Source organism: Panthera tigris, chromosome A1, assembly GCF_018350195.1.
Source record: "Panthera tigris isolate Pti1 chromosome A1, P.tigris_Pti1_mat1.1, whole genome shotgun sequence".
Classification (NCBI taxonomy): Eukaryota; Metazoa; Chordata; class Mammalia; order Carnivora; family Felidae; genus Panthera; species Panthera tigris.
Window position 1 is genome coordinate 207,326,989 of NC_056660.1, and position 18,075 is coordinate 207,345,063.

Genomic DNA, 18,075 nt, shown 5'->3' on the forward strand with positions numbered 1-18,075 from the left:
TTCCCATGGTTAGGCAAAGGGAAGTGTGCCAAATATGGGAAGTAGAAAAGAAGTTTGGGGTCTAACTCTTCAAGTAAATTCAAGTACATTTTTTAAAACCGATCTTCCTGCTTTTAGCCCCTCCTTCACCTTCCAGAGGTTCCTGGCTCTACCTCCTTTTTGGGGGTACACTAATATAAATCTGTCGCCTGGGCCTCACATCTTGGTAGCAACTCTTCTAGTAACTAGCTTTAGAGGTAATTCTGTTCTGTCCTCACCCTCGATACCACATACTGCCTCCCCGTTTTGGATATGCTTTTTTTGGATCTCACACCTGAATGCCATGATGGGCAATGCCCACAGTAGTTTGCTTTGCCTGACCTGCCGTTTTCCCCCCTCCATGACTCTAAAAAATTCCATTTTTCCTATTTCATTTCATCAGTTCTAAGAATTTTTCATTTTGTTATATCTCTGAAATGAAGATACTTCTTACAATCACTGGCATCTTAGATTTGAAAAAACATGGTATCGACTTCTAATATGATAAGTAATATACTTTGCTATTAGGTCCATTACTTATTGTCTACTGCCTCCCGTTAGAACGCAAGACCATCAAGGCAAGGGTGATGGTATTATTCGATGATGTGTCTCATGTGTCTGGAATAGCACTGCAGTAGATGAATGAACAAGTGAATGTGTGAAGCTTCAACATCCTCGTCTGAAATGGGAGTAACTATGCCTATCCTACAAGGCTACTGATGAGAGATTATACGTGCAAAGCACGGAGCATGGTACCTGATATGTAATTGCTGTACAAAGAGTGGTAGAGGAAGATGCTGCTATTGTTTACCAATACCATCATCGTTCTCATCTGTAAAACGAAGATCACAAAACCCAAGTTGCTGTGAAAATTGACCAGGATAAAGTATGTAAGGCACCTGGCATCTTGAAGAACCTTAACAAATGAAGATTTGCTTTCTCTTTTCTGCTAGGATTAATTCCTACAAGACCAGGATTACTCAGAGCAAGACAATGTAGGAAGCAGAGCTCCCCTTGGAGATCTCTTCTTCATTAATTCTATTTCTGACTCTGAAGCCTGCTTCAGAGAATTAAGGTATTCATCCAACCCTTCTAGTTCTAGTTGAAACCCACGGCCGTAACCCAGTTCCTGCTTGGATCTGTTGTACTACCCCTTCTAGGCCTATCTGCTCCTCTGGGGCACAATTTATAACATCTGCTTGAATCCTCCCATCTCTCCAGTTCCTGGTTAGTTCCTTCTGTTCAGTCCTCACTGCAATCTAAGACCCACAGGCAGAGATATCACTGATGAAAATAATAACAGTCAGGTCTACTAAATCATTTTTGTGGTGCCAAGCTCAGTGCTTTGACATTCAAAGTCCTTCTGTTGGAACATGCCCTGTCTTACCCTCTAAAACATCTGAAATCCTAGCTGGGGTGGGCTGCCACTCCACGGGGTGGGATGGAAAGAGCTTTGATCTAAGATTCTAATTTTGGTTCTGCTCACAGAGAGTTGTATAGTCTTGGGAATGTCACTTGACCTCTGTTCCCTGAGATGTCTAGGAAGTGCCTAGAATCCCCACCAGTGTGTATCTTGATGAGCATAATCAAACCACAACAATTTGGAGGATTTAATAATCATTCCACAATGTCTGACTATTCCACCAACCTTCTCGATTCAAGGAAATTAACAACAGGTGTTCTCTGATGTTCCCAGGATGGGAGTTAAAGGGATCAAATGTGGTATTTCATATTCCTTTGGATGATTCTGAGTGAGCCCTTTTACAGATGAGTAAAGAGAGAAATATGAAGAACTTAGAAGCTACATTGTAGTATCTTGAAGTTGAACTACGAGCATTTAAATTTATATCCTAGAATATATTTGAGATCAACATTATAAATACTCACTATGGGAAAGACATTTCCTTTTTTCAACCAGTCGGAGCTAGGGCTTCATAAAAATCACTGTCTCTTTTCAAGGGCTTTCTGAACCCCCCGGGCAGTTGGCATGGCTCTGCCTCTTTATCCTTACACATCCTTTCAGGCTCAGAGGTAGGCAAAATGGGCAGGACACTGGGGTCCATCGAGGCTACTCCCACCACAGCCTACATGTGAGCTGAGCCGGAAACTGATCATGGTAGCCCCATGTTTCCCAAGCCTTACTCATGACCTCACCCACCAACCTCCTCACGGAGGGCTACGGTAAATGCTCAAGGAACCTGACCCAAAGACTCTGTTCAGTTCATCTCCTAGAACCTTCATCTAACATGGCAAGAGTGAATTTTTTTTTTGCATTTTTTAAAATTAATTAATTAACTCATTTTTTCATTTACATCCAAGTTAGTCAGCATATAGTGCAACAATGATTTCAGAAGTAGGTTCCTTAATGCCCCTTACCCATTTAGCCCATCCCTCTTCCCACAACCCTCCAGCAACCCTCTGTTTGTTGTCTATATTTAAGAGTAAGAGTGCCACTTTTTTATAGAGCTAAGTTTAAGCCTGGTGCTATTTGGTTTCTCAGAATATACTGTTAAGAATATGGACACAGGTAGTAAAACTCATTTTAAAGGAATGATTCACCCAAAGTTAATCAGAAGTCAAGGTAGTGACCTCTGTGAGAGGGGAAATATGTAACTGGGGCAGGTTACACACAGATTCTAAGGCTCTGTAATGTCAAAAAAAAAAAAAAAAAAAAAAGGAAAAGGAAAAGTAGGCGATTGCCTACACAATGAGAGTTGAAGCATTTCTTAAAGTCCACATGCCCGGAAATCTTATCCCACTAGAGCTATAGCTCTCACTAGATAGCAAGGCCCCCTTCCACTTCAGCCATCAAAGAGTTCTTTCTCCAGAAAGTCACTGTCGAGTGAAGATTTGGGAGTTCAGCCTCCCTAGTCTGCCAGTGTTTGGGAAAAGTAAGGTGGAAGTCAGTAACAAAATGCCCCGAAAGACCCAGGTCAGAAGTAGTAGGATGCCAGGCAAGGTTGGGGAACAGGACACTGGGGCTAAAGGGACTGGGATAGCACATCGACCTCTGTCTCACCTTTTGGTAGGTACTCACCTAACAGCCTTGACTCGGTGCCACCGACCATCATTGAAGGAGCCATTAACCATGATGGATGCCACACCACTGCCCAGGTTATAGCTGACAGCGTGGGGGAAGAACAAGACAGACAGAATGAAGTACTATACTACAGGCAGCCAAGCGTGCACAAACGATTCTCATCTCGAACATTCTTTGGGACTCAGAATGCAGTTTTCTTAACACGAAACAAAACAATGTTATAAAAAGCATTAGGTTTCCAGGCTAGGCCATGAATGATTAAAAAAAAAAAAAAAAAAGTTTTCTTTAAATCTTAGTTGTAGTAAAATACACATAACATAAAACTTACCATTTTAACCATTTTTAAGGGTAGAGTTTAGTAGTGTTAAGTATGTTCACATTGTTGTGCAAGCAATGACCAAAGCTCTTTTTATCTTGCAAAACTGCAACTCTGCGCCCCATAAGCTACAACATGTGATCCACCCTTTCCCCAGCCCCTGGCAAAAACACCACTCTACTTTCTGTGTCTGTGACTTTGACTATTCTTGGTACCTCATATAAGTAGAATCATACAGTGGTTATCACTTTGTGAATGGCTTATTTCATTTAGCATAACGTCCTCAAGGTGTTTGTTTGGGCCCCATGTACAGAAGCGTCAGTACCATAGTATCGGGAACAAGAAGGGTTTTATCATTTGTAATGTGTGCTACTAGGTTAAATGATGTCTCTTGAAAATTAAGGTTCACCCAGAACCTCAGAATGTGACCCTACTTGGACATAGGGTCTTTGCAGATGTAATCTAAGTTTATGATGAAGTCATACTGGAATAGGCAGCTCTAAATCCAATATGTCCTTATAAAAAGGGAATTTTTGGACAAAGAGACAGAGACATGCATGGGAAAATGCCACACGAATATGGAGGCAGAGACTGAAATGATGCATCTATAAACCAAGAAACACCAAGAATTGCCAGCAACCACTGCTACGTGGGAGAAAGGAATAGAACATTCTCCTTCAGGGGCTCTAGAAGGAACCGACCCTACCAACACCTGTGTGTTGGACTTCTATCTTCCAGAATGGAGAGAGAATTAATTTCTATTGTTTTACGTCACCCAATTTGTGGTAACAGTCATGGCAGCTCTCAGAAACTAACACACGTGTTTTCGCCTTTTGAAAAACAAAACAAAACAGGACGTTGCGGAGTAGGCTGAGCCCCAAAAAGATCAGGGGAACTTACCTGAAAATCCCCAAACTAACGTATAGGACTTAACTTGGTCTCCTATCTGCTCCTCCCTCCCCATTTTATTCTGACATCAGGTCTACTCAGTAGCTTTGTATTTTCTAGTGCAGTTTCCAGATGCCCTCCTACCCCGGGGGTATCAGAAGACATGCACATGTTGTTTACGGGAGAGAAATATCCCTCTTAGTCCAGTGTTCATTCAATAATTCTAATTTAATTCGATTCAACAAATATTTGGTGAGTGACCACTCCAGGCTGGGCACTGGGCCAACTGCATAGACCTCCCCTTGATAATGTAATAAAGCCTATGTAATCATGCTCTTCGAAGAAAATGTGTTCCACGAGGACACCTCTCTCTTCATCTTAGAAGAGGACATATCTCTCCATTACTTGACTGGCCAAGAATTAGGAATGTTGAAAGGAAACCTGGATTAGTTACTGAGCTCCTGCATGCACTCGCTCTGAGAAGACAGCAAGAACAGAAAGCACTTGGCTTTCCCAGGGAAAGCACTATCGGTCCTTTCTGTAATAATGGCGGCTCAACGGAGTCACACAGCCCATAGACACTGAACCAAGCACAGAACCTGGGCGACTTGACGAACCAGGAGACACAGTTGTCACTCTGATCCTGAAAAGTTTACTGCTTTCTAATGAATTTTCCCACATGCTGTGTCCCCTTGTATGAAGCAGCCTGCAGGTGGAATTGTCAGATTTCATTATTTAGTGGCCAAATACTTTTTGAAGAAACGAACGAATACGAAGCAGGGCCAAGAGCTGCTTGGCAGCAACTGAGCTGAATTACTAGTGTGGCTTTTAGGAAAGGTAGCACAGGGTAACAGAAAGAGCATCAGCTCTTGGATCGGACTAGCCGGCCTTGATTCCTAGCGTTGCCAATGACTAGCTCTGGGACGTTGGCCATTTGCCTGATCTCTCTAAGCCTGTTTCCTCATCTGTGAAACGGGAGTAATATCTTCCCTGAAGGACTGCAGGGAATATTATATACAAAGAGCACAGCACACAGTAAGATCCAAATAACCCCATTACCCCAAATATATGAGGTCTTTAGTGCAGCTCATATTCAGGGTTGACAATACATCTGCAGGAACCAGTAATAAGGAGAAAGTTGCCACCAAGAGTTAAACTCATCAGGCCTCTCCTGGAAGAGTAGTCATGTGTGACAGTAAACCCACAGTCTGTCAATATGTAACTAAAAAGGCCAGGAACACCAAGTTTCTGAATCAGGATGACTTGGGTAAAATCTCAGGGACGCTAGACTGGAACGAGATTGTGATCCAGTGAGTGGAAACCTTTCAGTTGATAAGGCTCCTGTTCATGCAAAGAGCCCAAAAGTGCTCAAGGGAGTCAACAGTGAACCTGGCAGACAGGAATCCAGCCCTCATTGTGGGGTGGAGGTTGGAGGGGCCGCTCGGTTGGCATCTCCACGACCTGACTCTCCAATACCCACCACCACTCTATCTCACCCTCCAAATAACCTCTTGCCTCTCCAGACACCCTGTCACTCTGGAATATCTGCTTTTTGCAATGATAAAGACCAAGAACAGTGGTTACCTGTATTGGGAGAGGGCATGAGGGAGCTTCCCTGGGTGAGGGAAATGTTCTCTATCTTGTTCTGGGGTGGTTACACAGGCATCTACATGTTTAAAAATTTACCAAAATCAGGGGCACCTGGGTGGTTCACCCGGTTTTAAGCGTCAGACTTCAGCTCAGGTCATGATCTCCCAGCAGTTCTTGGGTTTGAGCCCCACGTCGGGCTTTGTGCTGACAGCTCGGAGCCTGGCGCCTGCTTCGGATTCTGTGTCTCCGTCTCTCTCTGCCCCTCCCCCCCTCCGCCTCAAAAATAAATACACATTAAAAAAATTTTTTTTAAATGTACCAAATTCATCAAGCTGTATACCTAACATTTGTGTACTTTATGTAAATTATACCTCAGGTGTTTTTTTTTTTTTTTAAAGGTGGAAATATAGAATGAATGAACAAATGAATGTATGTCTGGCTTCTCTATCAATGCCTTGTTAATCTGGTTAGCATGAATCGCTTATTTTAGTCCAAATTTACCTACTTAACTTGCTGTGCACGAGAAGCTATGGGGCTGAGCACCAAGCGGGGGGCTGGCTCGACGAGCCACCAGGTGAGGCCTTTTGGAAACCACTCGGCTGCCTCCATGTGGCGACACCCCTGCTTAGTCACGTTCCCTTCGAACTGTAGCACAGGGCACTTTGCTAATGGCACATCTCTTCCTTTTTCTCTCTTGCCTGAAAATGTTATCAAGGTCACACGGAAACAGGGGGAAAGACGGTCAATCAAGCGATTGTCACAAACCTGTTCACTGGGTTTTATGCCCCATATCCAACCATAAAGCGTAATGAAACAAAACAGCCAGTATCCACACACTTGGATTCCCTTTCTTCTACTTAATCTTGCACACGGAAACACAGAAAACATTTGCTCAAAGATCACGATTTTAATAACCATTACCACTAACTGCTAGATATGCCAGGCCCTGCATTCTGTGAATTAACTCCTTCAATGCTCACAACTGTTTCCTTTCACAGAGGTCAGGTGACCTGCGAGAGGTCACACGGCCATGGGAATGGTGCAAACCTGACTCAGAAGGCCACGCTTTTGATCATTTCAGATGCTGTTTCTTAGGGCGTGGTTCCTGACGGCACCCACTAGGACCTGGTCCAGCAGAATCTCTGGGGGTGGTCCCAGGAATCGACCTCCGAGAGCAGCTCCCTGCTGACTCTGTATATTGACATTTTCAACCCACTGGCCTGAACTCTAATTCCTCTCTCTGCTCAGCCTCCCGCAGCCGAACTTCCTACGCAGTAGGTGCTGGGTGAATGGATGTGGGAAGGAACTGCCCAGAGGAAGGAAAAGCAGCAGAGGCAACAAGGCTGTGGCCCCAGGCCCAGGGGTGGGCGCAGATGTGTGCCTTGGTGGGGGTGAGGTGGGCGATCCCTTACACAGGACACAGCTAGAACTCCAAGGCTTAAGTGAAAAACACTGGGCCCATTTTCAGAATCCCGAGGAAGAAGTGGTAGCCTAACAAAAATGGCTGGGATGCCGTGGAGTTGTCAGAAGGGTCTCTGAGGGTGTGGGAAGTGGGGGTGGCCGGCTGTGGGAGCCAGAGGGAGAGCTGTGCCGGGAGGGCCCTGGGCAGAGCTCCCATGACTGGGCTGAGTGGATGGGTTTTAGCTGGCGGTTTAGGGGGAAGTGGGGCCTCCCACCCACGGCCCAGCTACTGTTTCAGTTCCCTTTTCTGGGCACAATCAAGCACTTGAGGCCTTGGTGAGGTTAACCACAGGAAAACCACAAGAAAATGGCTTCGCGGCAGCCAGCCTGAAAGTGGGGTGTGAAGAGCTCTGCCTTTGACCTCGGGGCCAAGCGGGGGAAGGGGGACCAGCCGGTGAGAACTGCTCCCACCGGCCAGCCTCTAGCTTCCAACCACACGCGCTCTCACTAGAACCCGGCAATCACAGGACTGCATGGCTTAGCGTGCTCTGCTGTCTGGGGGCAAGCGTGATGTTGGGCAAGTGACATTTCCTCTCAAGATGCCTTTTGTTCAAACTGAAAAAGACTTAACAGTTATTGTACTCTGGCTATCAGTAATCCCAGTGCATGATCCACAGAAGCCTCAGAATTAAATCTTCCCCTTCTCCACAGGTCAGTCATCTTTGTTTTAATTCCAACTGATGCCCTATCATGTCGTGAATTTGTGCTAGTCACCAGAGGAGGAATTAAAAAAGGGAAAGCCAGATAAATTCCTACCCCCGTGGAGCAGACAGACGATCTAGAGACACGCAGGGGTTTCAAACATTAGCAGACACAGAGTCACTTGGGGAAACCGTTAAAACAGAATGCTGGGCACCCCCCTAGAGTTTTTCTGGTTCAGTAAGTCGGGGGCAGGGCTGATAATCTGCATTTCTAACAAGTTCCCAGGTGACACGGATGCTGCTGGTCCAGAGACCACGCTTGGGGGAGAGGGGCAGAGGGAGAGAGAGAATCTTAAGCAGGTTCCATGCTTAGCAAAGAGCCTGACACGGGGCTTGATCCCCGACTCCGGGATCACGACCTGAGCTGAAATCAAGAGTCGGACACTCAACACACGGAGCCACCCAGGTGAACCTGGACAAGTTATTTCTAAGCTCGAGTGAGGATGTAGCATCAAAATCTCTACAGAAGCTTTTTCATATCACACAAGCCAGTGCCTGCCTGGAGAAACCCAGCTCCCGCCCAGTGTGGCGGGGAGCAGTGGTCTAGGAAACCCTTTTGCCACCTCACAACCATCCATTTGACAAGTTTGAGAATAGTCTAAAGTCACTCAAAAGAGGTAAGAACTTCTGGGACTGCCTTATCAGTATCACCCAAGAAGCATTTACAGAAAGCCAAATGTTGGGTCGACCTACTGACGTATGAATCTGTGCTTTGCTCTTCTTTGCCGTGGGAGATTGGAAAGCAGGCATTCTCCTTCCAAAGGCTGCACAGCTAATAGGGAACAGAGTCATAATTTACATCCAGGTCTCGCGACCTTCGATGGCTGCATCCGTCTGAGCTAGCTTGAGCTGAAGAGTCATATCCATGCTTGGCGCTATCAAAGTCCTCTCTCTACGACTTCCTAATTTCCAAGTGGGGAGCATATGGCTGCAACATACTAGAACAGGGGTCAAAAAACTTTCCGTAAAGGGCCAGATAATAAATATTTTAGGCTTTGCGATACAGTCCCCACTGAAACTACTCAAGTGTGCCAGTGTAGCACGAAAGCAGTCAGATAATATATAAATGAACGAGTATGGCAGATTCCAACAAAACTTCATTTACAAAATTGGGTGGGGGGCTACATTTGGTCCTCAGGCTATAATCTGCTGACTACTGCTCTAGAAGATGGATGAAACATCGAAACACCAGGAGCGTCAAATAAGCCTGGCGCTTCAGGCAACAGTCAATTCCAGCAAAATGTGTGCTGGCTTACTTTGGCATGACTCTGTTTGGCATGATCAGCACTGAGAAAAATCGCAAGGTGATGCTGCAGACAGCTGGTGAGGGGGTTACCTGAACACCAGGGCTCCATCTCGAAGGCCCAAGGAAATGAAGTCACTGTTGGGTCTCATGGGGCTGTCTCCCCTCCACAACAACAGGCCATCTTTGGCAGTTGTCTTAAACCTCATGAATGCATTTGTTCTTGATCCTGATACCCTGGGGGAAAAAGACAAATAATTGCAACAAACCAACCAGTGTCCATCGACATCCATTCTGCATAATCCCAGCTTTGGCCACCAGCCCCAAGAAGCCAGGAATGAGGGTCATCTGGCCTTCCCGATACTTACTACCAGGAAATTAAAAATGGCATCACCGCCACGAGTCACAGTATGGGTCTAAAATGCTGGACTTCTCATTCTGCAGCAGTGTCCCCTCGCCACATGTGGTGAAACTCCACGAGGGAGTACTTGATGAGTCACAGAGTAGCCAGAGTCTGGCCAATGCCAGCATCAAAGATGCACCACCCCCTATACACACCTAGGTCTTTCCTCTTTCTTGTCCCACCTTCGTGGGGCCTTGGAAAAGCGCTCCTTATTCCCCAACAGAGAGTGAGTTTCTTAATTGCCAAGGGGTTCAAGTCAGCAGCCCTCTGGGCTATGATCATGGCCATCGATGGCTTGCTCTGGCAGGGACTGTCCTTTAGGGCAGAACAGGAGGCAGAGTGCCAGACGGGGCAGAGTGCCAGTCGAAGAAGGTGGCTTGATTGGATAATGATCTTGAGAGCTATTGGGGCAGCAGCAGGGTGGGGAGGAAGAGGAAGCTGAGAGGAATGGAGGGATGCTCAGGCAGGTCAGCTCCCTGCCCCCACAGCCATGGCTGGGCATATAATCACATGCTTATGTGTTCTTATCAATTCTTGGGAATAGACCAGTTCAGAAATCTAGTCTCACTAAAGTGACCAGGGTTTTATCTAATAAAAGGAGAAGAGCAAGCATGAGGTCCTTACATCAAAGTGAGATAAAAGTAAACATAATTTAGCATTGCTCCTAATATGGCACTACTGGGAAAGTCTCTTTTTCTATCTTCCTATCGCTCGTGCCATCCTTCTGTCTCACGTACCTGGTCAGGAGCTGTAGAGTATATGTTAGTGCAGATCTTCCTCAACTTACTATGGGGTTATACCCTGATAAACCCAACATAAATTGAAAATGCCCTAAGTCAAAAATGCATTTAATACACCTAACCTACCAAACATCATAGCGTACCTTAAACGTGCTCAGAGCACTTACATTAGCCCACAGGAGAGCAGAATCATCCAAAACAAACCTTAACGTAAAGTGTTGAGTGTCTCGTGTAACTTACTGAATACCATACTGAAAGTGAGAAACAGAATAGTTGTATGGAAACAAAATGGTTGTAAGTGCTTCTGTGGTTCACCCTCCTGACGGTGTGGCTGAATGGGAGCTGCGGCCACTGCCCCGCACTATGAGAGAGGATCGTATCACACATCGTAGCCTGGGAGAAGATAAAAACTCAAAATTCAAAGTATACTTTCTCCTGAATGCACATTACTTTTGCACCACTGTAAAGTTGAAAAATCATTCAGTCGAACCATCTTCGCTCAGGGATTATCTGCAGCGAACAGGGGAGGGGACTTTGGTCTAGGTTTTCCAAGAGCCCGACCTACATAGAAAGAGATCAAGTTTACTGTCCCCATACAGCGCATTAGAGTGAAGCAGTGAGAAGCAGGGTCCATAATGGTGACTTTGCCACCAGGCCGGGTGCAGAGAATCCAGCCCTGACCTACTCACTAGAGATCTGCTTTTTTCCATCTTTTATTCCAAGTTCCTTACTTCTTTTACTTGCTCTGGATACATTGATTAGTATAAGCTGATCATTAATGGCTCCATTTCTCTTGCAGTGATTGGTTTAGGGGTGGCCATGTGACCAATATTGTCCAATGAGATAGAGGAAATTTATCAGGAGGATTCTAGGAGAGATTCTTTTCCTTTCAAAAAGAGTCAGATGTTGGGGCGCCTGGGTGGCTCAGCTGGTGAAGCATCCGACTTCGGCTCAGGTCATGATCTCGCGGTCTGTGAGTTCGAGCCCCGCATCGGGCTCTGTGCTGACAGCTCAGAGCCTGGAGCCTGCTTCGGATTCTGTGTCTCCCTCTCTCTCCGCCCCTCCCCTACTCGAGCTCTGTCTCTCTCTCTCAATAATAAACATTAAACAACAAAAACAAAAAAGGCACATAAAAAAAAATGTTTACTTCCACTGGCTATTGCCCTGATTTATAGCCATCTTACGAGCATCTTATGGACAGCTGTCTTATAACCATGAAGGGCGGGCCATTGGGGAACTTGTTGAGGGTAACAGGGCAGGAAGATGGAAGAGACTTACTCTTTGATGATACAGTTGAATCGCTGACTTAACCAACCCCGGAACCACTCTAAGTCTGGACCGCTTGTTATGTGATGTGATAAATGCCCTTCATCTTTCAGACATTTTGAGCTGAGTCTTCTGTTATTTGCAGTCAAAGGCATCCGACGACTGAAACAGACCCTGATCTTGACTTCCACTTGCAGCTTCACACACATCGCATATACATGCGTGTACACGCAATTGCTTTGGTTTGGGGCCCTGCACCTCCTCCTCTCACCAAACCCCTCTACTCCCCCAAACCACCCGGTGCCTCTTACTAAGCACCAGGGTGCTCAAGACTTGGGCCCTCTTCACACTGCCTTGTTTTCTGGGGACTGAATGCCCTTCCGTTTTGGGGGGAGAAAGTGCCGAAGAAGGAAGAAGCTCTCTCTCGGCTGGGAATCCATATTTCCTAAGGCTCCATGCAAAGACAACCTAGATAAATACAACCTGGAATTAAAGAAATGAAGCAACGCCTGCCTGGTGTGTGTTCTGAGTTACCAGGGACATCCAATGCCGCAAGAAAAGGTCTCGTTACTACTTCTGTCCCTTAGAAGCCCCCAGGCTCCACCCTAAGAACTGGGTGTCTTTGGCTTAAAGCTTTGCCTTAGTCTGTTAAGATGCAGTCAACCTGAAGATGAAGGAAAATTCTAGAATGATGGTGTTGGTGGCAGGGTTGGGGGGGTGGCACCCTATAAACTACAAAGAACCAGAGGAGGAAAAAGGAGAGAAGGGCAAACCAAAAGCACCAAAGATGCGTCTCACAAGGGCGAAGACTTGGCCTGGGCCAGCCTTTCCCTTGTCCTGTAAACATGCTCCAAACCAGGAGAATTGGACTGCAGAGCAGTGCCGGAGCTCCTGCCGCCAGGGATTGAAAGCCACGGCTAGGACGTGGGCCGCCAGGGATTGAAAGCCACGGCTAGGACGTGGGCCGCCAGGGATTGAAAGCCATGGCTAGGACGTGGGCTTCTCCTTGTACCCACATGAGAGCTGAGAAGCCGCTCCCTGAGTGGGCCAGAGCCTGCAGAGGACAGAGGACCTTTGCTAAGGAAGATACAAAGCGGCACCTGCATTTGAAGACTGGCTGGCCGCGGGAACACTGGGGTGCTTGGGCTAATGGTTCCGGGCAGAACCGCAGACTGTGGCCACAGGACAACGTGAAGCGAACTGCCCCTCCCGGGGACTCATACTCATAACCTTCTTGCTTCTCAAAGCCCGAGTATCGCAAATCCTGGAGCTGGGTAGTTCCTCTCTCCAGGCCCTTTGACCAGAAAGGGTTTGGGCTGTTTGTAATGGGGTTGTTTGAAGGGCAGCATTTTTCAAGTTTAGTTTGTTTTTTGTTTGTTTTGTTCTGGTTTCTATGTTTATGGTGTGTGTGTTCCCCGCCCCCCCCCCCACCCCCCCGAGGCCACGGCAAAAAGGACTTCTTTGAGAGTTATCTTCCGGCAAGTAAGATAAGGAAAAGTCTGGGAAAGACTCAGAAATCTACCCCCACAGAGATGAGAATGGTGCCTGCTGTAACTTCTTACCTCTTGAGGATGTCTGGATTGTCATAGATCAGGTAACTGCGGCCGATAAACTGTGGAATCTCGATGGCTTCTGTGATCGCTGAGACAGAACAGAAAATGGAGGTTACATGGTATATGGCTCCCTTGACCCCAGCCCTCAACCACATGGCAGGAAAATACAAAGGAAGCCAGCTCCTGGAAATGGGACATTTAACAACCTGTCAGCCCCTTCCTCTTGGCTGCACATGCACTTGGCCAGGTTCAGAACTGCCTGTCGTGGCTGGGAGTTGGGTGTCTCCCTGTGGTTGCCTCCCTGGGGCTGGCTGTCACTGCTATTGGCCTCAGCACTACTGAGAAGTCCTTGCAATATGTTGAAACTTGAACTGTGCCCAATTATTCTTGGAATCCAACGAGCAGGTCCGGGGCCATGTGGGGAACAGCTGGGGATAACCCTAGATGCTCTCCAAGGGAGGCAGAGAAAACATTCTCCGAACAAAGCCCACCAGGACTGCATTGTTTGAAGCCAATCTGCCCCAGGACTCCTTCAGCCATGACCTCAAGAGATCGGTGAGGTGGGCAGGATAAGGTTTATGACTCTTTTTTTTTTTTTTTTAACAAATCACCTCCCAGTGTTACGTTTCATAGGATCTTCACTACAATCCCATGAAGTAGCAGGGAGTATGAAGGAGGGTTGGTTATTCCCATTTTACAGAAGAGGAAAATGACGCACAGAATCATCCAGGATTTGCCCAAGATCACACAGCTAAGACAGCAAAAGACCATAAGCCAACGGGTTCTCCCTAATTCTGGCCCTCAGCCCACTCAGCAAAAACTTTCCAGTATTTTAGAAGTACATTTCCTTCTTCCTAATTTCTCATCACTTTGTTTTCCTTAGGAATCACCCGTTTCCACACAGTTAGCAATATCTTTTCCTCTTTAGAAATGACAGTTTAAGGAAATTAACATGGAATGAATCTCATTTTCAAAGAAATGTGTATGAAATGAGAGACAAAAATCCAGCTTAGCTTTTTATTTAATTTTTTGCAATGTTTACTTTTGTGAGAGTGAGAGAGAGAGAGACAGAGACAGAGAATGAGCAGGGGAGGGTGGATAGAGAGGGAGACACAGAATCCGAAGCAGGCTCCAGGCCCTGAGCTGTCAGCACAGATCCCAACGTGGGGCTCGAACCCATGAACCGTGAGATCATGACCTGAGCTGAGGTCAGATGCTCAACCAACTGACCCACCCAAGCGCCCCTAAGGCAGCTTATAAAACGAGTTCTAGTTTCACAAAAATACGCAGTTGACACAAAGGAGACACTGAGCTGACTCTACACCCAGGAGAGGAAGTGTGTAACTATCTGATACTATGAACAGTAGGAGAGTTGAAGCATAACTTCTTAAACATGAAGAGAGAGAGAGAGAGAGAGAGACAACAGCAAACGCTCAAACCCGATGACATTGAGCCCTAATAGAAGGTCCTCTGTTGGCAAGTTCCCAAAATCTTTTCATAAAAAATACAAAAAAAAAAAAAAAAAAAAAAAGGAAGGAGGGAGAGAAGGAAGGAAGGGAGGAAACAAGAAAAGCAAAGGAAGAGAAGTGAAACGTTTAAGATCGTTTCTGAGGGAACTATGAAGAAATTGGCCTATTGCTCTCTGGTGCAGCACAGCCCTGGACAGGGGGCAGCCAGCTGAGAGGGCCTATTAGAACCCAGAAAGGCTCTTGTGCAGTAGCCCCCACTTACTCATGGCTTTGCCATCCACACTTTGAGTCGCTTGTGGTCGGCCGCGGTGCAGAGGGACATCATCCTCCCGACAACCCTCAGGAAGTCAGTAGGAGCGTGACGCCTTCCACCTCACTCATCTCGTCACACAGGCATTTTATCATTTCATAGCATCACAGGGTGGGGACAGTCCCATAAGATATTTTGAGGGAGAGATCACAGTCACGTAACTCTTATTACGTGTGTTGTTACATGTATGTTCTATTTTATTATTAGTTATTGTTGCTAACCTCTTACTGTGCCTAATGTAGACATTAAACTTTATCGTAGGTAAGTCCTTACAGGAAAAAACATAGAATATATAGGATTCTGTACTGTCTGTGGTTTCAGGCATCCACTGGGGGTCTTGGAACGTTTCCCCCACAGATAAGCGGGGGGCTATTGTAGCTTAAAATTCTGGTCGCACCACCAGCCTCTCTCCCTTCTGGTTAAAGTGGGTAGGAGAAAGAGGGGAAGAAAAGGAGGGGAAATAGAGGAAAAAAGAGTGGGGTGCAAAACAGCACAAGTTGAGTAGAAAAACAAATGGGAAGAAGGAAAGAGAAGGGAAAGGTTCGAAAAGAACACGATAAGGAAGGAAGGGAGATGGTGTGAAAAGAAAGGAGAGCCAGGTGGACAGGTAGCCTTCAGGTGGGGAAAGAAATCAGGGCAGGAAAGCCAGGCAGAGAGAGAAGGACCCAGAAGAACAGAAGCAGAAATGAGAGGGCAACAGTGGATGAGGCAAAAGGGGGCTTGCAGCTAGGATGCGGGCCCCTACTATCAGGATACGAGTGCCCAGAAGGAAAAAGGAGAGGCTATCCAAGCCAACGAGTCCTCGTTCCCAGAGCTAAACATAGCCAAGGCTCCCCTACTGGGCTTGGCTCACCCCCAGGGAGAGAGGCACAGGCAGGGCCCATCCCTGCTGTTACTGGCCACGGACATGGGCCTGTGGCCAAGAGCCATCGTTCCCCTGGACTCCTTGAAATGGTCAGGATGTTCTTGTCACATGTCACCAGCCCTGCACACAGAGAGCCTCAAAGGGGTCCGTGTGAGCCCAGTCCGGCTGCCTGCTAAGCCCCCTGGCTCTGGGGCTCAGGCTCCTCCTGAGACAAGCTGGGAGACCAGCGCATTCTCAGGGCTGGTGGTTTTAGAGGGAGGATTCCCACTACCCTGGTAGTGTCCGAGGCCCACACCATTTCCCCGGATACCCTCTGCATGTGGTCGGCCCGTGCTGTGCCCGTGGCCTGGCCAGAACTCTCCCAGGCACGAACCCAGGGTGCTTTCCCAGTGTCTCGTGGAACGTACTGTACTTACTATTGAGGCAGTAGTTCCCACACTCTGCCAGGTGCCAGCATGGAACAGAATAGGGAAAGTCAGAATTCCACAGTCAATATAAAATCCCAATTCTCTTGGTTGCAGATCCCCGAAAACCAGCCTTGTTTCCCTCATAGATCCCTGCAGAGGGCCCAGCTCACCCTCTTAGGGGAATGTGAGTAAGAATCCCAAAGGGACCACTGGGATCGTTCTCAGCAGGATTACACCAAGTCACAGACTCACCTCCCTAACTAAGTCTTCACTGAACAGTGGGGGTGGGGGTGGCGGTGGGCAAAGAAGAGATGTAAGTTGTCTGACACTTCCGAGGCTCCCCTGACCTTCAACCAACAATCCCCATTTATTCTAAACCTGCAGAGTAGTTCTTCGCTAAAGAGTCACTTACCTTGTCCATGATTATTACTTTTCTTGCCTCTAGACTACATGTGAAAGAGGAAAAGACTTAAAGAGCTGCCTCTTTTCTCTCTGTAGTGGAAAAATACCACCCCAATTCCCACCTTCACCTCCCCTTTGGAAGATCCAAGAACCCTGCTTATTTTGTGATTAACAAACGTCAGGGGGATGCTCCAGAAATGACATGACTGAGTACAAAATGGAGAAAATGTACTCACTGTAGGCAGTACATATGGATAAATATTAATTCCATACTAAAACATTAGAGCCAGAAATGACCATCTTGGCCCTTTCTGGCCCTTGTGGTTTATTTAAATATTGTAAACACGACGATATTTTATCCTAATCTAACTTTTTTCTACATTGTCTTTTTTTCTGCGGCAACTACACTAGTCGACAAGTATTTTTGTCACGTCTTCCCATTTATACCCAGAAGCTTGTGCCATCTGCTGACACACAAAAAAATACCCCAATGAATAGCAGCATCCAAGCCAGGCAAAGCGAATTTTCCACTTGAGGGACCTGAAATTCCCAAAAGACTCTAAATAGTTTGACGGGAGTGCTGGCTCTCTCACAGGACCACAGCAGAGGAAGGACCTGGGGGGGGTGGTGTGATCTGACTTTCCCAACACCATCCCGATGGTGGCAACTCCCTCATCCACAGGGCAGCTCCATCCCTTGCTGGAAAGTTCTACTTGGTACAGAATTCTTGGTTACATGACGCCTACTCTGTAGGCACAGAGTGAACAACAACAGAATACCTTTTTCTTTATGACCAGCTGTCAGGGATCTCAAGAGCAACATCTAGGCCGACCACTCCCACATGTTTCCATTGTTTAATGATACAGCATCCCAAGGGGAAAAACTTCCCTGTATTATGCATAATGTATTTTTTAATCTGTGGTTCTATATACTGAGTTTTCATATATTATGGCCTATATTTACTGAGGCTGTTTTTTCATACACTGGGACCAAATAAATAAATAAGTAACAAAATCATCTAAATCAGACCCAGCAATACGCTGTCCATTTGCTAAATACAATATAAAATGTTCAAAATGTTGCATTTGTGGTGTATCTGTAATGATGAGGCAAGATCCGATCTTTTAGGACTGCGCTTCCCTGACAAATATGTGACCAAACCGGTTTGGCTGTCAGTTGTGAGTCGGGTACAGCCCACGTGCTACAGAGGAACACCCCCATCTAGTGGCCTGCAGGGTCCTGCACGATCTGAGCCCAAGCTTCTCGGCAATGCAGGGAAGGGAAGGGAGGACCAGGGCTGAGTTCTTTCCCAGGTGGCCTGTGTGCCCTTGGCTGGGAGAAGCCCAGGAGGAAGAAGCTGCATCCTGTACCCTTGTCGTAGACACTTGGATCATCGCCAAGGC

General features: G+C 46.7%; 1 protein-coding gene across 3 annotated transcripts in view; it reads right to left on the reverse strand.

The window, feature by feature from the left end:
- Nucleotides 1–18,075, reverse strand: part of EGFLAM (EGF like, fibronectin type III and laminin G domains) — a 470,630-nt gene that overhangs the window by 3,377 nt on the left and 449,178 nt on the right. For 2 of the 3 annotated variants that reach the window (XM_042996268.1, XM_007095458.2), the window contains 3 exons: nt 13,229–13,307; nt 9,351–9,494; nt 3,056–3,139 (listed from right to left, as the gene is read on the reverse strand). In XM_042996268.1, coding sequence (XP_042852202.1) covers nt 3,056–3,139; nt 9,351–9,494; nt 13,229–13,307 — 307 coding nt within the window. Of the gene's footprint in view, nt 1–3,055; nt 3,140–9,350; nt 9,495–13,228; nt 13,308–14,950; nt 15,047–18,075 lie in introns of those variants that run through there. The other variant, XM_015543512.2, reaches the window with a different exon arrangement.